A 27,305-nucleotide genomic window follows, 5' to 3' on the forward strand; every position below is an offset into this window, starting at 1 on the left:
CCAAATAAAAACTTCTTCAGCGCAGCAGTAGCATCATCCGTAGATGAACTATTCGTAGCGGTAGCAGGGTAAGAAGGCACTGGAGGTGCATCACATCGCACGGCGCGGGCAGCCTGAATTCGTTCGTGATACGGCGTCGAGAACGCGGGCCCTATTTCGCGGCTCGGGGTGCCGTCCAGCTCGGACCGGCCAATGCCGCCCGTCTGGTATCGAATGCTTGCAGGCGCCGTCTGCGGCACGATCGCCTGAGGCGATCTCTGCGGACCGCCGCCAAAGATGGAAGGCGAGCCTGGGCCGTCATGACGGGGCGAGGCAAGTTGCCTCTCTTTCTCCTGCCTGTGAGCGCGAAACATGAAATCTAAAGGTGACTCATGGGCTCGCGGAACAGAGGTCGAGTATAGTGCTGGTGCTTCGGTGTCTGTAGCCGGTGGCGAGTATCGAGGGTCGCTGGGATGACGGATATGGCCAGCCGGTGATTCGCTCGAGGACTTGGAGAGGAAACTCGGGATGGGGAGCGCCGACGGGGCAGGAGACGCATGAAAAGTAGCTCCAGCGAAAGCTGCCGTGGGAATGCCAGACTTCACTGAGGCCCTTCGCCCGGTCGGCGTGGCTCGTTCTTGTTGCGCATCTGGTGAAATCTGCGATACTTTTCCTTTCGATCCTCTGTTCCTATTTCGTTGCTTCGAATTTGCCTGAACTGAGGACTGACTCCCCGGTGCAGGCGATCCAGAGAGAGCTTTGTTTGGGGTATGCGGAGCTCGTTCGTAGTGGCTAGCTTCGAAAGATCCGACATCATTTTCCGACGCATAAGCTTTTTGAGCCGCCTTTTTCCCATGGCGCCGTTGGCGGTGGCGACCTGGAGTCGTTCTCGGCTGGGGGGGTGCGTCACTCATGGCAGACTGTGAGTAGGCCCGAAGCAACTTGGCGCGATTTCGCGATTCTCGATAGGTTGTGTTGGATTATTGATGGGCAAATGTTGCCCTGGTGGACTGCGATGCGGCTTCAAAGGCAAAAGAATAATTCACGGTGAAAGAGCAGGTGCATTTCATGGCGGAAAGTTAAGTGAAGCGAAGGGGTTGGCGGTCCTGGAGGGCAAACAGACCCCATCAGGCTGTTGGCGATGTGACGCAGATCAAGGGTGGCGGGTTGCCCCGGTACATACATATCAGTCACTTATCGATAGTGGGTACTTGGTACCCAATCTTTCGCTGATACTCATTGTTGGTTACCAGTAGACGCTACTTCAAGATCCGCACGAACCCCGCAGCCCGCCTCCAACCGCGTTACTGTCCGGTTTTGGTACAGAGCTGCCTGCCAACAGAGCAACATTTCGTTCCTCGTGCCTCGACAGACAGACATTTCTAACACCACCACAAAAACCATCGAACCGGCATTTGCGATAACCACTATTTTTCTATAGTATGTACACTTTAAATCTCCCCCAATAGAGCGCCATCATCCAGCGTTACTGTTTGTTTCCCCATCAAGGTGCCGGCGCCGAGCGGGCTGGTTTGAATTCCGTATGGTGCCAGCATCGTAAACGCAGAACGTGCAAAACCTCACTCTGCGGCTTCGATCTCCTCGCATATCTTTCTCCTAACCTCATATAACAGATATCCTCTCTTGTCTCTATCTTGCGAAACACGGCCGACCAAATTTCACGGGCGCAGAACAACCAGGCATGGCGGACGTTGACATGAGCGACGCTCCGAAAGGTGCTGATGCTGCTAATGGCAAAAGTGCCGAGAAGAAGAAGTTTGAGGTCAAGAAGGTTCGATCTCAAACAGCCGCGCGAGGAGGAAAAAACGTCATACTGACCACCGCAGTGGAACGCCGTCGCACTCTGGGCTTGGGATATTGTCGTTGACAATTGTGCCATTTGCCGAAACCATATCATGGACCTCTGTATGTTCAGCATCGACCTTCCTTAATCTTAGTGTTCTGGTCTCTGACTATACTATGCAACAGGCATTGAGTGTCAAGCGAATCAAGCATCCGCGACGAGTGAGGAGTGCACCGTCGCCTGGGGCATCTGTAACGTGAGTTATACTTGGCACTCGAAGTAGTATATCCATAAATGCGTCGCTAACGTTATCTTCTCCAGCATGCCTTCCACTTCCACTGCATTTCACGATGGCTCAAAGCTAGATCGGTATGCCCACTGGATAATAGGGACTGGGAGTTTCAAAAGTACGGTCGATAGTCGGAGTGGGTGCATATGGGCCGGTCACGCAAGCATAGAGCTAGACGAGCACAAAATAACGAAAAATATCATGCCAAAGGAAGGGATTGCCAGTATGTATTTATTAGGTAGACGCGCTTCATCCCATGTCTTCTTTGCATTACAATGTCATTTGACCGTAAGCATTTTTCATCCCGGCTCCGGCTGGCAGCCATTTGACAGGGTTCTTGTTGTAGAAAGGCCATGGAGGAACTGTAACGAGGAATGTGAGTGCCGTCCCCCCCAGGGCAATATATATGGCTTTTTGGATATCTTGGAGGGTATATCCGACGTTGAATGCGATTAGCTAGAGGATGCTGCGTCAGTAACCTGAAAACCGGATCTGTGTCGCGCCCATGCCTTACCGCAGATGCAGACAAAAGTACTGTAGCCAAAAATTCCACACGTCTCTGGCCATCGAAGTCCTGTATGCCCGGTTAGCAGCCGAGCGCTTCACTGAGACTGAGTTGCGCGTCAGTCATGGGGTTGGCGTCGCACTATCTGTCCGTCGACCACATCGCGGATTTGGTCTAGTATTTGGTCGGCCATTGGTGGGCTATAAATGCGCAATCAGTATCGGGGTTGTCGAAGGTAGAATCCGTCGTGAAGCACCACGCTGTTTGCGACTGTTGGAGCTGGTCAAAGGACAGGTAGGTATGTTTTGAGTGGCTGCTTGGTGGATGACCTTAGCGCGAGTCGATGTCCAGCGCACAGGCCACCCAATTGCGTTCGGTGAGTGGCGGCGACTAGCTGACTGCACTTTTATGCGCAACTTAATTGGGCCCTTCTTCTTTTACCAGTCACCAAAGACAAATTTTCGTCCTCTTAAAACATTCTACGTCAGGTCTCACCTCTCGACATTCTACTCACTGCGTCACTCTTGCAACTACTTCTAAGCGATTTTCTTCTTGACCTCTATAGCGAAATTCTACTACGTCTACTGGTAGTAGTGACTCGCAGACAACCCTCGTCTCAATCTCTCCGTCAGACCGGAAAAGTTTTTTTTGCCGTCATCATCGGATGAGGTGACTCGCGGTAGCTCAGTCATTCACTATTCCACTGCCAAAATCTACGAGAATACCCTCGAGACCCTTTCAAGTCATCAAGTTGGCTCAACTCACCCCCTCTTTGTTGTCAATCCTCCTCGGTCCAGGGTGCTGGATCTACAGCGGAGTCAACAAGCGACCGCCTTAACTAGGCCTACTAGCCCTATTGACTCCGACTTGACGCTTTCCTGTACGCTGTCACCGACATTCCGCTATTCTGCCACAGAAAAGCGCGACTTTGTTGCTCGCGACGAATTTCAAGTTTTGATCGACGCTTTTGCTCGGCGCGGTAACCCGCGCCGGGCGTCAGTAGTTGTCTACTGACACTACCTCTACATCATTGTTTCCTGAAGCATGCGCCCCCTCTGTTAAGCAGATCCAGCAGCAATCGCACAATCGAATCGCAAAAGCCCGCCGTTCACATCCACCAAGGCCGCAATTCAACGATCGCCGTTCAAAATGTCCGACAACGAGAGCACGACCCCCAATACGGGATTCGAGGCGCCGGTGCCCGAGCTGGATGACCACCGTCAGCCCTCAATCTCTACTCAGAGAGTGGAGCGACCTCGCCGAGGCACATTTGACAGCCTCTATGGATCTCGACAGGCTGAACCGGAGCCGGCTCCGCCGACCATTGTTGTTCGCGACTTTGAGGAAGCAGTCATTGACGAGGACGGCGCCGACCTCATGGCAGGAAATCGTCACGGACGACGCCTAACCGCTGAGTCCAGCGAAAGCCGCTCCCCGTCTCCTCCGAACTCCGTCAAGGCATTCGCTCAGGCCAGGCGAAGGGAACGAGAAATGTCATTCTCGGACCCTAAAGCAGATTATGAGGAAATGCTTGGGCTTGGGCGGGCTCTTTCGGTATCCAGTCGCCGAAGCCACCGCAGCAGGTCTCGAGCCGTTGAAGCCGATGCTATCAGCCTCGGAACCAACAACGCTGTCGAGGACAACGGGTGCCTGCCAGAGGGCGGTCACCATCGGCAACATCAGCTTCGAATCGACTTTGACTATCTCGAGGAGTTCATCGAATTGGAGCGCCTTTCCCATGAAGCCAACCGCAAGGCCTCTGTTACGTCTGCTTTTAATGATCTTCGTACGGAAGCGCACCAGAAAGTTCAGCTTGCCACGTCTGATGGGGACATTATTGATATGCCATCAGATGGATCCTCCTCAGCACCGGAAAAATCTGCCGCGGAGGCCGCACCTGCGACCAAAGGCCCGCAGTATGCCTTCGAGAACAACCGTTTCAGTTTTTTCTCTTCGGCATGGGAATCCACAATCCATGCTGCTGAATTCGGTGATCTGGTCCTCCCTGGCGAAGATATTCGTGGGCTTTTCGAGCTCCCAAAAGATGAAAGCGACGGTGTCTGGTGGCTTAATATCAATCGTGCGACCAAGGAAGAGGTTTTGAGCATCTGCAAAGCTTTTGGGGTCCATCCTCTTACTATTGAAGATATCGTCACTCAGGAAGCCCGAGAGAAAATCGAACTGTTCCCCTCCTACTACTTTGCCTGTTTCCGATCCTTCAACATGGTGGAGGAGCAAGATGGGATCGAGTACGAGCCTTTCAACATCTACACTCTGGTTTTTCGAGAGGGTACTCTGAGCTTCAGTTTCGCACCCAACTCACATGCATCGCATGTCCGACGACGAATCACCGCGCTCAAAGACTACGTGGCCCTCAGCAGTGACTGGATTTGTTACGCATTGATGTAAGCTTGATCTCTGTGTACGTACATGTAGCACACTGACATTTTACTCTAATAGTGATGATATCGTCGACTGTTTTGCCCCGGTTATCAATCAAATTGAGACTGAAGCGGATGCTATCGAGGATGAAGTCTTCGTTATGAGGCATGACGACTCAAACACGTTCCTTCGCTCAATCGGACGCGTACGCAAGAACTGCATGGCCCTGTTGCGCCTCCTGGGTGGCAAAGCGGATGTCCTTCGCGGTTTCACCAAGCGATGCAACGAGAACTATCAAGTCACTCCCCATATGGACATCGGCATGTATCTTGGTGACATTCAGGATCACGTTGTGACCATGGCAAACAACTTGGGTCACTGCGAAAAGCTGCTTTCTCGCGCGCACAGCAACTACCTTGCCACCTTGTCGATCAACAACATCTCTCAAGGCACTGACACGAACCGCGTCCTGAGCAAGATCACCTTCCTTGCGTCTGTTCTAGTACCGCTTAATCTCGTGAGTGGCATGTTCGGTATGAACGTAAGGGTACCTTTCCAGAACGACAGGGTAGATTCACTCGCCCCCTTCTTTGGTATTCTAAGCTTCATGATTGTTCTTTGCTCGCTTATTCTGGGGTGGGCTCGTTGGAAGCGATACATTTAGTCGTTTTGTTTTGGGCGGTACTGTTTCCTCTGCATGTTGGGGAATTGTGTGAAGTCTCTCTGTTGAACTGTATTTCTGCCGTTTTTGGGCATGTTCAGGGCATTCGTATAAAGACGGCTATAGACCAATAGAATTTTCAGAAAGCGTTCGTTTCCTAATTGTTTGCTGGCATAATGGCTATCTCCAGTCCGAAGTGAGCAGATGGTTGCGATGTCAAGGCTGTGGGTCTGAGAGCGAGCGCTCATTCGTTCTCTGGACGATCTATGGTAACGAGAAAAACTTGAGCAGCCTAGACAACCAGAGCAGTAGAGCCGGGCCAATTCTTGCCGACGCAAATCAATTCTCTAAGAAACTACATTCACATTCAGACAGCGCACAGAATCTCACGAGAGCAATGGAGAATTTCGAGTCTTCTTCCCTTTCCCGTCTCAACGACGGCGACAAGGCCGAGCTGCAGAAATTTCTGGCAAACGAGCAACAACGCTCCTCAATCCAGTCTGGTACGCTGGCCTCGTGTGGCCACTTTTACGACGGCCAATACTCTCGGCACATGAGATTACAATTGCTGACACGATGTTTTCATATGCAGAGACGCACAAGCTGACACAGACATGTTGGAAGAAGTGTGTGACCAGCAGTATCAAAGACTCGAAGCTCGACAGGTCGGAAGAGACATGCCTCGCCAACTGCGTCGACCGATTCCTGGATCTCAACCAACTCACGATCAAACATCTGAACAACATGCGCTCTTAATTCATAGGCCAAGAATGCGCCTCGAGTAGCGCCAGGAGATACCGTGCCAACATTCGGGGGAGAGGGGAGCGCGGTGCGCGGCGCGGCGCCTGCCACCCAAATTTCACACACATACTTTGTATACTAGGACATCGGGGTCGACCGTCTTAAGTGACAGAACAACAACGTTAACGCTAAACGTCGAATGCCCAATTGCTCTATTACAGAACATATAGTGCCACATAACATTCACATGGCATAGCGGAGACACCGCGACTGGCAAGGTCATGGCCAAGTCAGAGCTGGCTTGTTTTTGGATATAATCATTTGAACCGTAGCTATAGACAAAGCTCTTTATGCGCCTATTTTTCCGGATGCCCCATGTATGCATTTCAGACCAAACCAAATCGTAAACAAAACCAGTTTTCCACCGCTGCTACAGCCAGTCGCTTAAACAAGGGAGAGCTTGTTGGCAGCAATGTCGAGAGCATCGACATCAGGAGTAAGACGGGCATAGGCCTTCTTGGTTCCGTCGGGGCTGTAAACATTGTGTTAGTGTATCCAGTTGCGACCAAAATCCGGACACCGGGCCGTCGTATCTGCAAAGGGAAAATCATACCGGATCAGGGTGTTGATCTTGACGGTGTCAATGTCGTAGAGCTTCTTGAGGGCGCCCTTGATCTGGGCCTTGTTCGCCTTGATGTCGACAATGAAGACGAGGGTGTTGTTCTCCTCCATCTTCTTCATGGCGCTCTCGGTGTTGAGCGGGTGCTTGACGATCTTGTGCTCGTCGAGGCGCGGCAGGTGAGGGATCGACTTGCGGGGGAACTTGGGGTTGCGGGCGAGCGACAGCGTCTTGGGCTGGTGGAAGGTGGTGCTCAGGCGGACCTTGCGCTGCTTCTGGGAGTGCGTTCCCTTGAGCGCGGCCTTGGCGGCGGCGTTGGCCTGCTTGGAGCCCTTGGGGGCAGCTACATGAGAAAACCGCATCAGCAATCGCTCTGTTTTTGTTCAGAACTCGCAAAGTCTGCTACTGCATTGATGCGGAGGTTGGAGACAACATGACAGTGCCAAGCGACCTGGCTCCAAGTCAACTGAGGTCGTGCCGTTGGCCATCGTCAAATTGTTCTACTCCTCGCTTCGATATAGCATCGGTTCGCAATCCGCGAGAATATCCTTCTCTGGTTCGATTCGCAGCGTATCGCAGTGTATCGCAGTGTCTTTGCAGATTGTTTCATCCCGTACCTTTCTTGTTACCGACGGCCATTGTGTTGATTTGCAGCGGATGTTTGCTGTTGTGGTTAGTTGAACGTCGTGGGTCGGAGTGAAAAAGAGAATTAGCAATAAATTTTGTCGATGTGGGCGAATTTCTTTTAGGGTTGCAGTGTGCGACAGGATTTTCTCGCTCCTATTGGCTGAAGCGGGCTTATCGATAGAACCTCACGTGACATGCTAGATGTACATTGTCTTGCATATAAAGTACAAAACGATCTATGTACCCACTCTCCTGGGTGAGATCGCTCGTTTGGCGATGCCTTGAAAAGTTCAGACTTACATGACTAAATCAACGTTTACTTGAATACTACGCTGCACATAAGATGAACATGAAATATTCATGAGTGTTCTTGCGAGTTACAAATTGCCGCCTTTGAAACCGTTGGTGGCCCTTTTGATCTTATCATTGCAAAGGTACATTTTCTCACTGCAGGCGAGCCGTCAAACTCACAGACGCGGGCTAATATACGCTCCTGTGTAGTTGAGGGTTTCTTTTAAACGTGTGTGCATATTTGCGCCGCTTCTACTACCATGGTGGCCAAGAAGAAGCCCCTCAAGAGCCTCAAGGCAGGCCGCCCGCCTCTCACTCGGCCCCCTGCCACCATGTCGCGAAAGGCCAGCCGGACACTCATCAACAAGCACCATCAGCTCGACAAACAAAGGCGCCAAGCAGCTTCTAGGGGGGACAAAACCGTCGAAGATGCTATTACTGCGGAAATCGAGTGCCTGGGCGGTATCTCATTGTACCAGCAGGCCAGTCTGCAGGGGCAAAGTACGGAGCGTGGCGGGGACACTTCCAAGCTTTTACTTGAGTGGCTTCCTGTGAATGAGTTGAAGGTCTCGGGTCAGAAATTACGATTACTGGAAGTCGGCTCACTGAGTACTCGGAACGCTTGCTCCTTGGGCGGCTTGTTCGAGTCGGTGCATATTGACCTCAACAGCCAAGAACCCGGGATCTTGAAACAAAATTTCATGGACAGGCCAGTGCCGAGTGATGATACGGATCGGTTCGATATCATATCCTTGAGCCTGGTTCTGAACTTTGTACCAGATGCAGCGCTTCGAGGTGAAATGCTCAAGCGTACCCTGGAGTTCCTACGCGCTACCTACGCCGACATGGGGACGGGAAATAACCAGTTATTCCCATGTCTTTTCTTGGTCCTTCCGCGGAGCTGTCTTGACAACTCTCGTTATTTTACAGAATCGAGGCTTGAATCAATCATGGAGATGTTGGGGTATTCAAGGTCACGGATGAAGATGACGCAAAAGTTGGCGTACAGTTTGTGGAGGAAGACTGGCAAAGCAGACATTACCAGCGTCCCAAAGAAAGAAATCAACCCTGGTCGCACCAGGAACAACTTCGTCATAACACTACATCCTTAGCGATTCGGTCCATATACCCAAATGATTTTTAGCGCTGGTCTTGTTTATATATTCTCTACTTTTTAGTTTCATCCGAGTGATTATGCCACTATGCAAGTCGCCCCGTCACATAAAACCGCAGGCTATGGCCACCACACTGCATGCATTGACTTATTACAGACCGCAAGCTAAAGTGAAACAAACGAAACTAAAGCCGAGCTGGTCAGCGGATGATCCGCGGGCAGAGGCGCATTCCCTGGGCGGATAACAGGGTAGCTCTGCATACCAGCGGCCCGCGCAGCATCAACTTCCTTGATATTGTCACTCAAGAAAAGCCAGTTCCTGGGATTCGTCCCAGGAACTGTTGACATAATCTTGGTGTAGCTCTCCGCCTCGGTCTTCGGACCTGCATTCACGGTATCGAACCAAGCCGCAATAAAGGGCATCATATCAGATGGAGTTGCGTTTGTGTGGCCGAAGAAAAGTTTTTGCGCTGGGACTGAGCCGGAAGAGTAAATCATGACTTGCTTGCCAGCAGAATGCGCAGACTTGATGAAAGCAGGAACATCATCGAAGAGAGGTGCCTTGAGTACCCCGGACTCATAGCCGCTTCGCCATAAGTAGCCCTGAAGCGACTTTAGATAGGGAGCCTTCACATCGCGCTGGACTAGGTCCTTGATATGTGCCTCCAGAGCAGCACGATCGTTGCGATACTCCTCCGGGAAGGCTGCACGATACGGCGCGAAGGTCGAGCTACCCCACTGGTCATCTAAGACTTTGGGGAGTGCTTGCAGGGCATATGGGAACTATGATGGTCAGCCTCTTCCTTTGACTCGGTAGATGTTTGCGCAAGCCACGTCGGCTGTTGCCCGGAACTAAACGAACGCGCATATGAAGGCAAACTCACCAAGACATCCTTTACAAAAGATATCGGACAAACAGTGCCCTCTATCATTAAATTAGCACGAGCGTTTTGTAACTGCTAGACAGAACACAATGGCTGCAGCGTAGCGTGAGCAAATGATACAGGCCATGGGCGGGACGAGCTGATACGTGACGGCATCGGTGTATCAGACTATCACGGGCAGGCAAAAAGTGAACCATGCAAGACATGAGGGCATCCATACCGATATCAAGGAGCAACACATCGACGTCGGCAAGCATGACTAGAACATGTAGCGGCAATACCAGGAATGCTGACCGGCCGAAGCTGCAACGGAGCGGTGTGCAGTGTGTTCGGCGCTTTATGCCGCTAGGATGCCGTGGCTAATCGGTGAAGAAGGTAATTTCGAGGGACGAGAAAATTGAGATTTGCGTATGCAGCAGTAATTCGCCTAACTCGTAAGTCCCGAGGGCTGGTTCCGCAGAAATCGTGAGCGTTCCTTGCAGTCCCGCGTCCGTTGTGCTGGAGCCGGTGGAAGGCGGCCGGACCGTGCTCACTCCCCTTGCAAGTTCGTGGATCCTCGAGCCAGCCCAGTGAAGCCAGCGAACCTATTAGGTCTAGGGATGGGAGCTGGCTGCAGATGCGTGCAGTAGTGTGAAGTCCAGGGGGTCAAGTATGTTCGAGGCGGTCAGCGGGCGCGTCGCGAAACCACGGCGCAGGAGAGTCCAAGTGGTGAAGTGATGATTTTTTTCCAATCTGGCCTGTCACTCCACCTTGGTGAGCGGTTGCAGTGGACTTTGAAGAGCCCTAGCCCGGCACATCAAGAAGTCGTCAGCCTACCAACTGGTTGCAGACTTCGTCGCATGCATATTGATTATTTCCCGGGGGTCTCTCAAATCTAACTAACTGTCTGCTTGCATGAATTGAACGGCGGTGTAGAAGTCAAGCGCATGGCTGCCCGATTCGATGCTGGAGACGCTGGTCTCGCCTGTGGATTCTATCGCCTGTCATTTTTCTGTCTGATGCGTGCCGCACTCCTTCCATGACAGGGGGCGCCGAGGGGGTGTCACGCCGAAGAAGACTTCTAACTTAGTTGCCAACGGAAGTATTCGTATCGTGAAGTCAACAGGTGCATGGTGGCCCAACCAAGGAGGTGGCTGGAGAGGCGGCTTGAAGTATGCACAGTGCGGAAGCCCCCATCCTCTTCCAAGTTCAAGATAAACACCAATATGGGCCGCTACCATGCAAGCTGCCAGGTCTACATATAACATATGCAAGCAGGTTGGGAGTACCATCAAAATCCCCGGCCAGCGCCTACAAATTTGGTTTTAGGACCAATGGCGTTCCGTATACATAGGTAGATAGAATGGACGGGCGCTAAGAAGGAACGAGAAGAACTCGGACCGAACCATTCCAGTCACGAATAATCACTTCATAGTGATAGACAAAGGCCAGATAAGAGTAAGCAGCTGTTGTTGTTACCACGGGAGAAGCCGCCACATGCCAATGCAGCAAAGGCAGCTCCAAGACCAATAATAACAGTACCGGGTTGTGTGAGGGCCAGGTACCTAATTTCCGCCAGGTTTAGTGGTAGATTTGGACGTGAGATACGTATCTCAATAGTTTATTGCCCTCCCGCCCTTCATCTCCTTGGACGGTCTGTAGTTATTAGATCACCCCCGCAGTGCCGTGCGCTCTGCGCCAGAAGATTGGCTCACTAGTTACTTCAATTGACGGTGCATTGCTCCTCACTATCCACCTGTTATTGTCTCCTACGGGAGTTAGTATTAATGGTATAATAAGGTACTGCGTAGCGCAGGGCGAATCGCGGGCTTGTTGCAAAGCGTTGAAAGTTTCTGCAATAAGCACCAGGCTATACGAGATAACGGGTATGACTATTGGGCTTTGGAAACGCAATCGTCTTCTTAAGCTTTGTTCCGATATGACTTGGCGAAGAGCTTACGACTACTGAAAACAATGCCCGCTCGGTGAAACGAGCAAAAACGCACAAGTGTTATCATACCAGTCACTCGCTGGCGGCTTGGGCAAAGGGATAACAAGATCAGCAAGCACAGTGCAGCTTATTTTGTGTTTGGTAACCCCTGCAGTTATGTAGAGGAGGGTGGCTCTGGTCTCGTCGGCCAATAGGGTCTGTGCCTGACGAGAGATCCCCATTGAATAGTAACAGAACATGCAGCTGATAGGGAGTGCATGCCAGAAGACGGCCCAACGAGGGACCCTGACTGATGGGTGGTTGAAACAGAGACACATCGGCTTCTTTTTGTCTTTACCCCGTGCTGCACAAGAGATTGCGAACTGTTGGCGCACCCGAGAGTAATCAGACACGAACACGTCACAGTAACTCATTGACGGCCGAATCGGAGCATGGAGTCATCAAAGAACATGAGATAGATAACACAGTGGCAGCTCCCTTCAATAATTTGTTGGGCCGGCCGCTTGAGGCAATCTGGGCCGCGATCGCTGACCTAGATGGCGTCAGTGGGTGTCACTGTGCGAGGGATACATCCGGTCTATTGCAGGGCGAGTCTGTTGAGAAACTGCCTCGAGACCGAGTTCACAAGTAATGTTTCCGTGCTACGCCATCTAAATGGTACCACGAAAGGCCGTACCCTGCGGCGTGACCGAGGGCAGAGCGCGGGGCAGAAGGGGTAAGTATACTGTGTGAGTTGGCCCGACTTGGCACGGACTGGTCACGTTGGCCTCTCGTCATTTCACTGCTGGGCGACGTCTTTGCCGGGCACTCTCCACCGGGCAACCGAGTACGCTCACTAGCGTGGTGTGGCAGTTATGATGTGCTGAGAGCACAGCCAATGCCCGCTTGCGTGTGCTGGAGGCTGGAGCCGGCGCTCACTCTTGTTCAAAGGTCAAAGATCAAAGGGCTGCAGGCGGTGACACCGCCGCCCAGTTGTTTGTTGTTAGCGGGTACAATGAAACTCGCGCGGGAGACACGCAAGCTGCAAGTACCACGCTACTGTCAGTAGAACAATGAAGGGCTGGTACCTCGCACGGTAGTGCCTGCACTGTGAGGATTCGCTGGTCGCAATGCGCCGCTGATCACACGGAGCCAATACGGTGCGAGAAGACATGGTTTTGGCTAGCCCTGGGTGAGGCAACTAGTTAGCGCCAGGCTGCAGGTAAACCGAAACGGCCCTGCCCAGTCGTGCCAGCCACAGCGGTGCGCAGAGATGGAGTTCTGGGCAGGTTGCAGTTGCGCTCCGTCCACGCACAGTACTCCTACAGTGAACTCGTACAGTTCCCACGACGTCAACTTGGCAGGCGTGGTAGGGCCCACGTCGAAAATGCACCCACACGTAATCGCAACACCAGCTGGTACGTACCGTAGGTGACACTAGCCGCTCCGGGGCTAGTCGGCGCTAACCACCACAACAGTGACCACCCTCCCTCTCCAAGACGGTCCTGATACTGTGCACCCGACACTGTGCTCCCAAGCCATCGCTCAGCAGGTGCCTGGTATCCGCCGCAGCAGCGCCATCGAAATCCCCCCACCACCCCAGAGCCACCGTCCAGCGACAGTGCCAGGTGCTTCGACTAGCGACCCCCCCGTTCCACTTGCTTCCATCCAGTCCATCCTCATCACCGCCATTCCCTTACTCGCTCTTTGCTTCTTTCCTTTCTTCACCTTATCCTCATCCTTCTTCAACCCGCCCTCTCCTCCTTCTCGTTCATCCGTTTTCTTTTTCACGGCTCGCCATACTTCCGTCGTGAAGGCCCTCTTTCTCCTTGAGCTTGCACCTCCTCTCCTCTCCTGTGATCCGCCACCGGTGCGTCACACGTTAAACGCCACCACAACCGTTTTCAAACATCCGCCACCACAACTCTTTGCAAGCAACAGGCCAACGGCTTCGACCTCGCCGCTCGACTACCACTGCCAATTATCGTCGAGAGAAAGAAGGCTCACGCATTCAGCCAGCATCACTCTCCTCTAGAACCTGCTGAACAGTTCCGAGCGTCTTTTCCCTTGCCATTTCCAGCTGACGACCGACCCGCAATACCGTCGCCTCGCCCCGACCACGTCAAGATCCGCCGGTCTCGGCTTCACCTACCAACAGTCATCCGACCAAGGCACGCTAGCTAAATAAACGTCCAATCTCTCTTGACTGTTGGGATTTAATCCCGTTTGCCGCTTTTCAACCAAACGCTCCAACGTCAACATATCGGCACGTGCCCGCCTCGACACTCTCCTCCTGGTGACAGCTCTACTTCAGGGAGAGCCCAGCTCTGACAGGTTCCAGTTCGTCTGGCCCGACAAAGCCGCTCACTACCTCCCTTCACCAGCTTCTCTCTCTCCATCAACTATTCATCTCGAAACTCGACTGTTCAATTTTCAGACGGCTCCGTCCCACGCCGTCATCCTCTCTCTCGACAGCATCATCGCTGCCACGTTCATTTCATCCAGCCCAACAAAAATATACACACGACCCTCGATGTCATTATAACGTCTACCTGTCTCTTTCCTTTTCGGTTTTTTCGAACCTTCGAAAGTTGCCATCGGCACCTGCCTAGTTGCTGCTTCGACACTTCGATCACGTTTTTCTTTTGTTCTATTATTGTCAAAAACCCTCCTCTTTCAAATGAGCCATTGATTCAGCTACGACCACAATCATAGTCACCCAGTTTCCAGTCGGGTGCACCGTCGCTTTCTACACTACCCTTACGCTACCTGTACATTGCAACTCGAGCTCTTACTTGCTTCCTCGATTCATCGAATTCCTTTCCACTTTTTCAGCTACTCTACTTTCTACACCTTTCGATCCTCTGAAGCAAAGCTCGTCCGATCCTCTACGTTGCGCAGCACATTTATTTTCACGACAAGCGATTCTACTGCAAGCAATCCGCGACTTTTTTGTACAACTACTACCGTCACTTCATTTTGCGTGCGTCATTGCATCTATTTTGCCATACTTGTTCATTGTCTTCTCCGTCTTTTTCTACATTATTCAATCCTGCAGGCATGGAGTGCTTACGGGATAAGTTTGTTGGAGGCGTCCTGTTGGACGGAGGTCGATTCCAAACCCTCTCACCGCTCAATCACGGCTCTTTCGGCATGGTCTTCATGGCTCAAGATCTTGCTTCCAACCAGCCGGTTGCGATCAAGTGTTTGACCAAGAAAGCCGGCCAAGGCGATGCCTGTCAAGAGTTTGCCGTCGACGAGCGCTCGGAGGAGTTGGTTCTTCACCGAACTATCAGCCCTCACGACAACATCGTCAACCTCATCCATTCCTTTGAGACCGACTCTCACATCTTTCTCGTGTTGGAGTTCTGTGGCCAGGGCGATCTTTATGAGGCGATCCGCAACGGCCATGGACCTCTACAGACTGAGCACGTTCGTCAATTCATGCTAGAGCTAGTGGATGCTGTCGAATACATTCACTCCAAGGGCATTTACCACCGAGACATCAAGCCGGAGAACATCTTCCTCACCCAGGATGGTGCTATGAAGCTTGGTGACTTTGGTCTAGCCACAACTGACAAATGGTCTTACGAGATGACTGTCGGAAGCGATCGCTACATGGCCCCTGAACAATTCGACTCTGCCGGAGCCGGCTACTCGCCTGCCGAGGCAGACATTTGGGCCATTGGTATCTGTCTTCTCAACATTCTCTTCTCTCGCAACCCCTTCACCACCCCGACCGAGGCCGACCCTCTATTCCTTGACTACTCCCGGGACAAGCAGAGCTTGTTCGATGTCTTTCCTTCCATGTCTCAGGACACGTACGAAGTCATCGTGCAATGCATGAATTTGGATCCCAAGAGGCGTTCCCTGGTCGGCGCGAGAGACGCTTTATTGCGCGTTGTTTCATTCACCACCGAAGACGAATCCCTCGACGACTTTTGTGGTGCTGAGAAAGCTACCGTGGCCTCTGCCAACAGAGAGCCTCTCCGCACGCCTTCCTTGCAAAGCCCTCAGGTCGAATTCGGCGCCTTTCCCTGGACTCGTGCGCTCCACGCCACTCCCAAGTATGCTAGCCGTCAATTGAGTGCTATTCCCGATGATGAGAGCTACACCGAAGACCTCTTCTCCAAATCTGAGAACACTGTCGACTGGTGCTCTGCTGCCCCTCAGACGCCATCCATGTCCTCGACTATGGACTCTCATCTCATGCCGACCATGAAGACCTTGACGATCAACCAGAAGCGTCCCAATATCTCGCCGGCTGCTGGTTCATTGCCAATTACCATGGCTAAGCCGCTTCAGCTTTCCATGTCAACCGTCTTTGGTCACCGGGAGCCTATGTCCAAGAGTTGGAGCGACATGTGGGATGAAGATGAAGAGGAAGAGATTGAGCAGCAACGCGGAGCTCTTAAGGCCCTCAACTCACGTACATGGAGCCATGAAAGCGTACAAGACGCTGAGAAGGAGAATACTGAGCCAGTTCCCGAAGCTACACAAATTAAGGGTGATGTTGATGGCGACTTGGTCGATGGCTTCTTCTTCCACGAAGCCATCCTCCCCAAGCCTGTCCCGACTGTGCCTCGCTACTCTCCTCCTCCCAAGCGGAACAACTTCGACAAGTGGGCTGCGTTGGGTGAGCGCCGTCGTGGTGGTACTGCCATGGACATTGAAAAGCCACCTGCGTTGAAACATCGTCGTTCTCTGGGCTTTGGGTTCAAGGCCAACGAGATGGGTGGTTTGGATCAGTCGCCGCTCCGGAGCGGCTTTAAGGACCGAGTCAAGGACTCCCCCGTGACCAAGGGTAGAGATCTCAATTGGCGTCGTGATCGACGCGCAGATCTCGGGGATATTGAGTGGGTTGGTGGTTGGTAGGAGCCTTTTGGCACACTGCCTACCGTCAATCGTGGTCGGAATCACCGACATCTTGGTGGACCTTGTTGAAGCTACGTTGTATACAGCAAGCTTCGCAATGACGTCCAAGATTGTGACAGATTTGGACCCGCTTTCTGTGTATTAGATAGTCGTTATATATAGGAAATACCAGAGGTTACCCACTCAAACAATGACCTGACTTGCAAGTCGTGCGATGTTGAATACTAGGAATAATTGACAGCCAGGGTTGGCTTATACCAATCTTTTTGGCGTAACCCTAACTAGGCAAGTTGTACAGAAATTTACTCGGTCATGTCGCTTTGCAATACCGATCGCTAGACAGGTAATACAGATCTGACGTTGCTCCAGGTACTACAGGTAGGTGCTTGACAGTTAGGTGGGACAAAATAGAAGGCTAATACTTAAGAGAAAAATGGTATTTCTATTCGGAGTATATGTCATAATCTATCAGAGAGCGCTTCATCTAGGCATCCACCATGCTCTTAGGCAAAAAGGTGCAAGCCGTGCCGATCAAGCCCAAGATGGAGAAGACAATGATGATAACCCATGAGACTATGCGCTCCACGTGTGAGATTTCGTCCCGGAAGAGCTTTAAATAAAACGCAATCGGCAGGACGATGGAGATGAGGGTACAGAGGGCGGCGCCGAGAAACGCGCAGACCGAATCAAAAGCGGGAAAGACGATGGAGATGGCGAGGAGGACGAGGACGACGCCGACGCGGACGCTGGCGCGCTGAGCATCACGCACCCAGCGGCGGCTCCCGGCCTGCTGCTGCTGCTGCGGCTCGAAGTGGAGGCCGAAGATGACGTCGGCGGTGGTGATGAGCGGGCGCGCGCTGAGGGGGATCTTGGTGAGCGGGATGATGCCGATGCACACGCACATGAAGAAGGTGAGGCCCGGCGGGAAGCCCTCGGTGCGGAGGATGTTGGAGGTGATGGCGTCGCGGATGCCGTCCCCGAACATGAGGATGCCGACGACGGCGAGGCAGGTGTCCAAGACGTACTGGCGAGAGTAGTTAGTAGTTTTCAGGCCAGTGGAGGGCAAACAAATGCCTGTGCGGTAACGTACGGAAAATGAAAAGGTGATTGTCACGGCCTTGTCCCATTTATGGGGATGTCGCATGTCTCGATAGATGGAGGGGAACACGGAGTGGGCGCCCCAGGGGCTGGCCATCAACCCGTAGGCCAAGGGCAGCGCGAGCCAGTTTGACGGCCAGAGGTGGGTGACGGCGGGCTCCCAGAGCGAGCCCGGCGTTTCCTTCTTGACCAGGCCGTCGATGACGACGATGCAAACAACTAGTTATCCTCGTTAGCATAGGCGCGCACAAATTCCTCGGGTGTGTCCCGTCCCCTACGTACTGCAAAACGTCGAAAAGATGCCGACGACGCTCGTGTAGCTCAGCCAGCGCAGCGGCAGCGTGTTCAGGACGAGCACGAGCGCCGCGCACACGCACTTCCACGCCGCCGGCCCGCCGCGCACCCCCGGCAGCAGCAGGTCCAGCGAGTCCGCGAACAGGATGACCAGGGCGACGCACGCCGCGAGCAGCTCGAGCGTGAAGAGCGCCGCGACGACCACGCGCGCGCGCGCGCCGAATGCGACGTACGCGAGGTCCGAGTAGGTCACCAGGGCCGGGTCGCGACGCATGCAGCGGGCGAGCAGCCGCGCCGTGTGGGCGGTGACGGCCGCGGTGACGGTCAGCAGGGCCGGGCCGAGCAGCCAGCCGCTGAGGCGCAGCGCGAGCGGCAGGCTGAGCATGCCGACGCCGATGATGGCGTTGACGGCGTTGAAGGTCGACTGCGGCAGCGTGCTCTGCCCGTCGACGGTGAGGACGACCCGGTCGCCCTGCTTGACCTCGCGGACGACCAGGATCGGGCTCTCCTCGCCGAACGCGGGGCCGTCGACGTCGACATCGTTCTCGCGGGCCGCGGTGCTTGACCGCCGCGGCCGGATGGAGGCGCGGGGGCGGTGGCGCCGCGTCGTGCCGGAGGCCATGGTGCCGTACTGCGAGCTGCTGCGGTAGGAGCCGTAGCTGCCGATGACGGACGGCGACGAGAGGTGCGGCGCCGCGAAGAGGCTCGACCGGCTCGAGGCCGAGCCACCACCACCGGTCGCCGTCGGGAGCGCGCCGGCCGCCATCTCCGCATCTAGCAGCTTGCCTTCGCGGGTGCGAAAGTCTTCCTGCGTGGCATCTGGCGCGAGCGGGCCGGTAGCCGCCGCAACCGCTCCCTCGAGATGCTGCGCGAGCAGGCCCGTCGTGGGCGTGGCTGCGACTGGACTACGGCCGTAGTAGATGGCCCCGTCCTCTCCCTCGTCGCGCGTACCGGTTTCGTCTTGCCCGATGGGCTCGGCGTCGTCATTGTACACGATGCTCGGTCGTCGCGGGATCACTTCGGGAAACTCGGCGGCGCGCTGCCAGCTGCGCGCAAACTGTCGGAAGCTGTTGACGCCGCCAATGTCGGCCATGGCCGTGAGGCGCTGACTGACGGACGATCTGGGACGACGGGAGTAACAGTTAGCAAGGCCTGTGCAAGCAGAGTGAGAAGCTCTCCTGGCCTAGGGCTCGACGTACCTCCTCCGATCGGCTTGGGCAATCCAGCGGCCGGATTCCTCATCGGCATAGTCGCCGTCGGCATTGTCGTCAATGACCTCTTCCTCGGCCAGGTTTGCCGTGCTCAGGCTTCTGGACGGCGAAGCGCGCCCGTCGTGTTCGTCCCATGTCGCCAGGTTGGAGTCTTGCGGCCGCGGTGCCATTGCTTTTCGACTGGCAGTCCGGGTCGTGTGTCTGTGGAGTCTCTAGAGGTCTGGTGATGGCGATGAGCCCGCTCCCGATTTATGGGTAGATTCGACGCTTGGGCAGGGGGATCGTCTAGCTGACTCTAGACATGGACACGGTTTCTCCGCAAAGCGATGGTAGGATCTCGTCCCGTCCCTTTTGGACCGGCAGCTCGCTCAATAAAATGCAGGTAAATGGTCTGAGGTCTGCGGTCTGAGGAGAAGAGGGGGATGCCAGCGTGGTACGACTCTGCACGCCCCCGCTCGTCAATCTATCCATCTAACCTTTTGATTAACCGAAAGAAGCCACTAACTTGATGCGCGATGGCAAGTTGTCAGCGCCTGTCACAAGTCTCTTCTTATCTGTAACTAGAGCAAGTAACTTGCAAGGACTGGACAAAACGAACCCACTGATTTGCGTTGGAGTTGAACCCTGCCGTAGCTGATCGGGGTCGTTATGGTGGCTGGGTAATTAATGCATGACGGTTGAGACAATCGCTCGCGTGCATAGGTAACTTGTCTCGTGCGTACATCTCTTCTCATGCATTCCGTCATTGACGGCTATTCGTGGATTTTCTGTGTTTCCGCAAGCTTCTCTCTGCCTCTCGATTGCTTTTACGGTCTACCCTAATGGCTGCGGTGTATTGCTTGCTGGTTGAGCCACGGCGCGTTGGAGTGAGTGGCTGCAGACAGCATCATCCACTGAATCGTGGGCGGAATACCGTCCAGTAAAAATATTACGACTGTACACAGCGACTGGCAGTCAAAGCGCTAAACTTCTACTGCATATTTAGCCGTGAATATATACTCGTACACGTCATTATCTAATAGCAATAAAGGTATAGTCTATTAAAATTTATACATAAAGAAGAGGATATCTATAAATTGCCAAAGTTAAAGCAGCCCACTCACTGGCCACCATCCCCAACTCCATCACCTTCGCCTCACCGCACGGCAAACGGACTGCTCGTGCCCACAAACCCCTTATTCGCCGCGCCATAGTTCTTCGCATCGCCATAGTACCTGATCCTGTGCGTGCCCGGCTCGACGTCCGTCGTGTCCCACTCAATGTCGACCTCGGACCTCCCCAGCACCGCGCTCGTCTTCCGCCACGTAAACACCAGGAACCAGTCCGCGTCGTCCCGCACCCGCGTCCACTTCCCGTCCTTTTGCCGCTCGACCGCCGCGTACGTGTCCTCGAGACGCAGGTCGTTGCGCGGATTCGCCCCCTGAAACGTCGCCTTGACCGTCTCGCCGCGCGTGTAAGCGCGCTGCGGCCGCGCCAGCTCGTCGCCGAACGCCCGCCCCCACGGCGTTGTATCGTACAGCGGCGGCGGGAGCAGCCGCAGCGCGCTCCGCACGTTGTTGGGCGGTGTCGGGCCCGACGCTGGCTTCTCCCCCCCCGTCGGGTTGTCGTCCCGCAGGTACCGCACGTTGCTGGTGGTCAGGTTGATGTACGCGTCCAGCTGGTGCCGGCCGTACAGCGTCGCCGCGCCCTCGTACCGCTGCACCTCGTACTCCTCGGGCGTCGCCACGTAGTGCGCGTACACGTTGACCGGGCTGCCGAGCACCACGATTGGGGTGCTGCTGTCCCCCTCCTCACCGACGATGCGGTCCGCGACGGCCTGCTTGGCCACGGCCTCCTTCCACCGCCGACCGCTCATCGTCGTCACCTCGCTCGGGCTCAGGATGACCAGGAGCTGCCCGATGCGCATCATCGCCATGTCCACGATGTTGGGCTCCCACGCGTACGGCCACGTTAGCTCGCCCGCCGATAGGAAGATGGGCTTGGGCGCGTGGCACGCGACCTGGTCCTGCGACGGCTTCTTCACGATGTCCTGCACAAAGTTCCACCACGGGTTGTGCGGCTTCCCGGAGTTCCCCTGCACAAAGTCAAACTCGCCGCGGCCGTCCGTCGTGCCCGCCGCGAACGAGTACCCCAGCGCCGCCGCGCATGTCCGCGCCGCCTCGCCACCGGGCAGCGTGAACTCCCAGCCGGCCATGTCGTGGAAGAAGTGGAACGACCGCACGCGGCCGCGGATCGCCGTCCAAGCGTCCCCGTCCATGATGCGCTGCACGCCGTTGAGCTGCCGCGTGGCAATCTCGTGGCAGCTCGCCGCGCCAAAGTCGGGCAGGCCCGCGTGCGGCCCGCGGCCTTGGCACTTGAGCACCGTGCCGTCGGCGCATGTCGCATCCTCGAGGTGGCACTGCGCACCCGAGCCGTCCTCGCACCACGCGCCCTCGACGTTGGGCGAGGCGTCGCCCAGGTTGGCCTGGCTGAAGCCCGCGACGAAGCCGGCCGCGTACCGTCCGCCCTGCCCCGCGGCGTGCCGCTCGACCATCCAGGCCGCGAGCGCCTTGTTGTCGCCCGCGACGTGCGTGTTGTTGCGGTACAGCGAGGTGCCGTGCGTCGGGAACCAGTTGAGGATGCCCGTGACCTTGCCGTCCGCCGCGCGCGTGAACCGCAGCAGCGTCATCGTCTTGTCCGTCGAGTCGGCGTAGCGCGCGCGCTCCTCCCGCGGGTTGTTCAGGTACGCCCACAGCGAGCGGTTGACCGCCGCGTTCTTGATCTCGGTGCTGCCCACGTCCAGCCGGCCCTCGGCGAGGCTCTCGTGCGCGCGCCGGATGGCCAGCACGGTGCCGGCGACGAGCGCGTCGTAGCTCTCGTCGTTGAAGCCGAGGCCGGGGATCTGCGGCGTCAGGTAGTTGTTCCAGCCGCCGGGCGCCGAGTGGCTGTGGACCGCGGCCAGCGCCACGTTGTCCTGGCCGTATGCCGTGTAGTCGTCGCCCAGCTTGGACAGCGCGTCGAGGACGCCGAAGCGCACGCTGGTGTCGCCGACAAGCGCGTCGAGGACGACGTAGACGACCCGTGCGCTGGGGTCCTCCGTGTCGCCGATGATGAAGGCGCGCGCAAAGAGCCGCTGGCGGAGCCCGGAGCCAATCTGCTGCAGGTTGGCGTAGCCGGTTAGGGCCACTTCGGCGATGGGACCGGTGATGTCGGCCTTGCCGACGCCAAGTAGGTATTTGCCGCTGTCGGCCGCTGTCTTGTTCTCTTGACCGGAAGTAGAATTGCCCTTCAAGGTAGGATTATCTACAATAGAATCGCCGCTGCCCGTGGTGTTGGCAGTACGAAGAGTGATTGCGGCGGCATTTCCGAAGAGCAGTGCTAAGAGCAGCGTGCAGAGCGCATTAAAGAGGCTGTTGGACCGCATAGTGACCGACCTCTTTTGCCACTATAATGAAAAATATATGAGAGCATAGGGCAGAGAAACCCAGATGTGAAAAATAATCTCGAGGTTCAGTCCGAGACAAGGCAATGGGCCCTGGCCCTTCTTTATCCAGTCCCGAGAGCCGTGCCCCGAACAACCGACGAGCCCATCATCTCTCTCATATTTACCAGTAGATCCGCAAGACGCAACCGTAAACCTTGCTGGGCACATCCGAGCGGGAAGAAAAAAACGTGGAAATCCAGCCCCCATCGTGAACGGGCCGGCTTTGACACGGTTCCGTATCGGGAGGCATAATTTGTTGGTAGTAGACTGAGCGCACAGTCCTCGCGCAATAGGCGGGCCAAAGGCAGAATGGCGCGAATGGGTTTTCTAGCTCCATTCCCATGGGCGCCTTGATAAGCAATGCACGGACAGTCTCATTAGCCGGTCTGTTAAAGAGATCCAAGCAGAAAATGACAAAAGAGAAGGGAAATGTGATGGATGATACACACTAGGTGCCTAATAAGTTCTGTCTGCTTTTGATGCGGCTCGCACCAACTCTCTCTGTCGATCAAGGCAGCTTAGTGTAGCAGAAAGCTGCTAACCCAGGACATGACCAATTCCGTCATTTACCATCTGTTCTGCGCAACTAAACTTTATACAAGACGAATGGGGACTTGGCAGGAGGCCCGAGAGGCGATAGGGCTCATCTCTCTGGCTTGGCCAGGGGCTGCTGCAATTGGCAGGTGGCGGGACTTCCCTCTGGTAGTACAAGTAAGTACCAGATCAAGCGATTTTTGCAAACATTGGATCAAGACGATTCATGCCAGGGACGGACCACTGTGCTCCCGTCACCGACCGCCGAGGTAGCATTCCCGCCAGGTAGCCAACACTCACGCACTACCAACCAACTATTATTCCGTCGCCGAGTGATCTGAGGAGAACAGATCATAGCACATGCCATTCCAGGCCATCCCTGGTCAATGTACAATTATCATATATATACCAATAATGAAGCAGCAAGTACGTAGTACTTGAAACCCTGGGCAGAGCCTGAGAAGAAAGAAAATTATCCCAACTCGGTTATCCGCTCCGCTGAGTCTGGCGTCCCTTCGCTAAAACCCCCAGCGTGTTCCCACGCCCACTTGCTATCAATCTCGTAGCCGACCACGTATGACTTGGGCGGACCGGTACCGCACTCGCACTCGTCGCCCTGGCGCGTTGCCGTGGAAGTGGTAGCGGCTGGAAGCACCGCGATGCGGCGTACCCGCGCCGACGCCGGAATCTCCGCCGCCGACGACGGCCCCCCCGGGCGCCCGCGCTCCTCGACGGCCATGGCACGCAGCGCGACAGCCAGCACCACCCTGCTGTCCCAGACGCCCTCGAGTCGCCGCTGTGAGCCGCCTTCGGCGGACATGAGTGCGACGGCGCGCCGCCGAATCGCCGGGTCCCGACACTTGTGTATGATGCCGTAGAGGACCGGGACCACTCCAATGTGCATGTTGAACTGTGGTGGCCGCCGCCTCTCTGGAGGTGGCGCACTACCGCTGCTGCTGCTGCCGCTGCTACTGCTGCTGTCCTCCTCTTCCTGCTCGGTCGCCAATTCGGCGTAGCGAAGCATCTCCCGGAAGGCATCCGTGTGCTCGTCCCAACGGAGCGGGTCTTCGTCCGCACCAGGAGGTCCGTCAAAGACGGCCGTTTCGACGCTCACGAAGAGCCCCTGGAGCTCCATCAGCGCCAGGCCTCGCCTGCCCTCGCGGGTCGCCAGCAGCTGCTCGGCGTACGTCTTCTTGAACTTGTCAAAGGCGGATTGCCACCATCGGAGCTTGACAGGCACCATGCCCACTCCGCTTTGATTATACGTCTCCAGCTCGAGCCGGAGGGTGCTGAGTGCATGTTGGACCTGGTTGAGGTTGTGGAACGTTGGTCTCTCTTTCCAGGCAAGTCGCTCGAAATCTAGAATCTCTGCTACCATAGTGGCGAGGCTTGGATCTATCCCTTTGACTAGCTGTAGGAGTGTTAGAAGAACAATTGTGTTGTTTTAGAGTCGCAGAGTAGTTTTGTACGATGGAGCACTCACCAAGTATGCTTGTGTCGCGATGCGACTGAGGAAAATATCAGCAGCCGCAAAGAGCGCGTCCCGATCACGGCTCGATGGTCCATTAGATTCAGTATAAGGACTATAAGAACGTGCCCGTTCTTCTTTCAATATTGCGTATCCCGTAATGAGGAGCTGCAGTACTGTCAATATTCTGCCGCGAAGAACCTATCATGTACGTAAGAAACAACATGTTAGCCTAGTCTAGCACTGGAACAAGGGTCAACATACCTCGATGCAGATGAAAAGGATGCACGAGATCAAGTGTACGTGTGCGTTGCTCGAGTTCCTTTCCGACCCCAGTATGCTCTGTATGGACATGTTGTACTGCTTGAGCGCGAAGCGGTCATGGTTTTCTTGGCCGGCATCGCCATGTCTTAAAAAGTTTTCATGAAATGACGAAAATGCAACGACAGAATGCCATATGCCCTGGTGCATGTTTGCCGTTTGAATGATGTGGGACGTCCACATATCTTCTTGGATGAATGTGAAGAGCTGGGAGAGAGTATTTTCTTGAAAATATTGAAAAGAGCGTAGCTCGCTTGGAGGATACGTGACGTTCATCAAAGTCACGAATCGGATGGGCTTTGTTTCGGGCTGGGGCTCGTAGCCATCACACTTGCGACCGGTAGTTACACCTGTACGTTGACGGCGGTTAGGCAGACAAGACTTGCGATTGGGCATGCTACATGCATGGTGAAGGCATCCAGGGAGGGGAGGGGAGGGGAGGGGGACGAGGGCTGAGCTTCGTCGCACTTTACACGGCGGGCTGGGGCACAGGTTAGTTTTAACAAGACGAAACATGGACATGGGAACTAGTTGGAGCGCACCTCTATAGAAACGGGACAAGAACAATGTCTAGTTAGCACGGGTTTTGCAGGCTGGCATTCATCATGGCGGGCATTCATGGCTTCGGCTGTTGCGGTAGGTTCGTGTGTGTCGACAGCCAAGACACCGAACCCAGAGGTGTGGCACGTCAGGGACCCGTGCCGGAGCGAGGGACTGAAGGCCCGGAGATGCGGCAGATAAGCACTTACTTGCATGTTCGGCAGCCGGTCCGGACCTTGGGGGCCTTGGCCCGACGACGCTGACCGGCCTTGACGTGTGTCATGATTCACCGACAGCGTCCGCCAGTACTTGGAATTAGCACTAGCTCACTCTACTACCTAAACAGGGGCGAGCGGTATCTAGCGAGACGAGACGTGACCTGCCGTGCTACCAGGGATTCGTAGGGCGGAGATTGGAGATCTTGTCGTGCATATGGGGGGGCGGGACGAGATTAAGAGACGGGCCGGCAGAAAGAAACGAGTGTGAGATGGATGGATGGATGATTCGATCTGTTCGTAAGGGCTTGGCTAAAGCGGGAGTGGGTGATGGAAGGAGAGAGGGGGGGGAAGGGAAAGGAAGGCAGTTTTAATAAGACGGGGCCGGGCCTTGCTTGGATCGACCTTGCCTGCAACGGGGGGGCGCGAGACAGGGCAAAACTGAAGTGCTGTAAAAAGGTAATAATAGAATGGTAGTGTTAAAATCGATATAGGACCTGAAACAGAACCAATCGTGTGCCCCTGCCCCATCCGTCAATGATATGGGATGAGCAAAGGCGGGAGGAGGAGAGGAGTCTTTTATTATGAGCAGAGCAACGCCCGTAGAACCAAAATGAAGAGGATAGCGCGGCTAGGCTGCCAGGTTACCTTGCTCGTAGTCCGTCCGTGGTTAGAATAAGTTACAGCAGTACCTTGGCCTAGGGGAAAGTGACAACTACGCTACGACCAATCGGCCCGGCCCCCTCGGTACCGCCAACGTTGCACATGCAAATAACATTAATTAGTAGGGCTTCCCAACTGCCGAACTGCTGCTTACAGCCCAGCCAGCCCTTCCTGACGTTTTTTCCTGAAACAATAAGCCCAGGTCATCTATAAAAGAACAAAGAAAGCCTCTCCTCCCTGGCTTCCCTTCAACCAACAAGCTTTTAGCCTCAAACCTTAAACTACATGCACACAATAATTAATCCTTGCTTTGCATTCTCGCCCGGGCCTCCCCGGAACCTGCCCTCCGCCCAACACCCAAAGCAAAGCTAGCAAACCACCCAAGTCTTGGGAAATCCTGCTGCAGGCGGGACTCGGCGGAGCGTCCGCCGCGGCAGCCCCTGTCGAGTCTGCGTCCGGCCCCCGGCATCGCGTCGGGGCGATCTGCCCGCGTGAAGGAGGGACATGGCATGGCGGTGATGCAAACCCCGCAATCTCGGCGGCCAAAGCCCGAAATCCTGCCAAGCCCAAAGCCGAAGGCGTGCCAAGTTTACAACACGCATATTATTGGGCACCTTTTCTCTCTCTTTCTCTCCGATTTATTTGCTTAATCATCTGTGCTGTTTTTCCTTCCGGTTCCGAGAAAGCCACATGGGTGTTACGATCTTATCAAACCTAAATTCTGCGGCCCCGCCAGTAGTCTCCCTCCACTGGGGGCCATTTTTTCCAATCGCATCACAACCATATGCACTTGACAACTCTTTTTTTTTTTTTTTTTT

General features: G+C 54.9%; 7 protein-coding genes across 7 annotated transcripts; 3 read left to right on the forward strand and 4 right to left on the reverse strand.

Moving 5' to 3' along the window:
* Window positions 1–1,681: 1,681 nt before the first annotated feature.
* On the forward strand, window positions 1,682–2,203 carry ISF_08365 (Zinc finger, RING/FYVE/PHD-type; the record flags this gene model as incomplete). The annotated part of the gene is made up of 4 exons (XM_018851968.1): window positions 1,682–1,771; window positions 1,827–1,905; window positions 1,969–2,039; window positions 2,105–2,203. The coding sequence occupies 4 exons, from the start codon at window positions 1,682–1,684 to the stop codon at window positions 2,201–2,203; spliced, it is 339 nt and encodes a 112-aa protein (XP_018700865.1).
* Window positions 2,204–3,726: 1,523 nt separating this feature from the next.
* Window positions 3,727–6,376, forward strand: ISF_08366 (Mg2+ transporter protein, CorA-like protein; the record flags this gene model as incomplete). The annotated part of the gene is made up of 4 exons (XM_018851969.1): window positions 3,727–4,982; window positions 5,038–5,500; window positions 6,003–6,123; window positions 6,213–6,376. The coding sequence occupies 4 exons, from the start codon at window positions 3,727–3,729 to the stop codon at window positions 6,374–6,376; spliced, it is 2,004 nt and encodes a 667-aa protein (XP_018700866.1).
* Window positions 6,377–6,805: 429 nt separating this feature from the next.
* On the reverse strand, window positions 6,806–7,619 carry ISF_08367 (60S ribosomal protein L23; the record flags this gene model as incomplete). The annotated part of the gene is made up of 3 exons (XM_018851970.1): window positions 6,806–6,893; window positions 6,975–7,353; window positions 7,598–7,619. 3 exons carry the CDS (start codon window positions 7,617–7,619, stop codon window positions 6,806–6,808), a joined length of 489 nt encoding a protein of 162 aa, XP_018700867.1.
* A 7,246-nt stretch (window positions 7,620–14,865) lies between these two features.
* On the forward strand, window positions 14,866–16,680 carry ISF_08368 (Protein kinase-like domain protein; the record flags this gene model as incomplete). The annotated part of the gene is made up of 1 exon (XM_018851971.1): window positions 14,866–16,680. One exon carries the CDS (start codon window positions 14,866–14,868, stop codon window positions 16,678–16,680), a length of 1,815 nt encoding a protein of 604 aa, XP_018700868.1.
* A 484-nt stretch (window positions 16,681–17,164) lies between these two features.
* Window positions 17,165–19,453, reverse strand: ISF_08369 (Amino acid transporter, transmembrane; the record flags this gene model as incomplete). The annotated part of the gene is made up of 4 exons (XM_018851972.1): window positions 17,165–17,704; window positions 17,771–17,997; window positions 18,061–19,193; window positions 19,272–19,453. The coding sequence occupies 4 exons, from the start codon at window positions 19,451–19,453 to the stop codon at window positions 17,165–17,167; spliced, it is 2,082 nt and encodes a 693-aa protein (XP_018700869.1).
* Window positions 19,454–20,418: 965 nt separating this feature from the next.
* ISF_08370 (neutral ceramidase precursor) lies at window positions 20,419–22,686 on the reverse strand (the record flags this gene model as incomplete). The annotated part of the gene is made up of 1 exon (XM_018851973.1): window positions 20,419–22,686. One exon carries the CDS (start codon window positions 22,684–22,686, stop codon window positions 20,419–20,421), a length of 2,268 nt encoding a protein of 755 aa, XP_018700870.1.
* Window positions 22,687–23,752: 1,066 nt separating this feature from the next.
* ISF_08371 (hypothetical protein) lies at window positions 23,753–25,892 on the reverse strand (the record flags this gene model as incomplete). Its single annotated transcript, XM_018851974.1, has 4 exons — window positions 23,753–24,691; window positions 24,764–24,949; window positions 25,013–25,550; window positions 25,819–25,892. The coding sequence occupies 4 exons, from the start codon at window positions 25,890–25,892 to the stop codon at window positions 23,753–23,755; spliced, it is 1,737 nt and encodes a 578-aa protein (XP_018700871.1).
* Between the last annotated feature and the right edge of the window lie 1,413 nt (window positions 25,893–27,305).

The sequence above is a fragment of the Cordyceps fumosorosea genome (assembly GCF_001636725.1).
Source record: "Cordyceps fumosorosea ARSEF 2679 chromosome Unknown scaffold_29, whole genome shotgun sequence".
Classification (NCBI taxonomy): Eukaryota; Fungi; Ascomycota; class Sordariomycetes; order Hypocreales; family Cordycipitaceae; genus Cordyceps; species Cordyceps fumosorosea.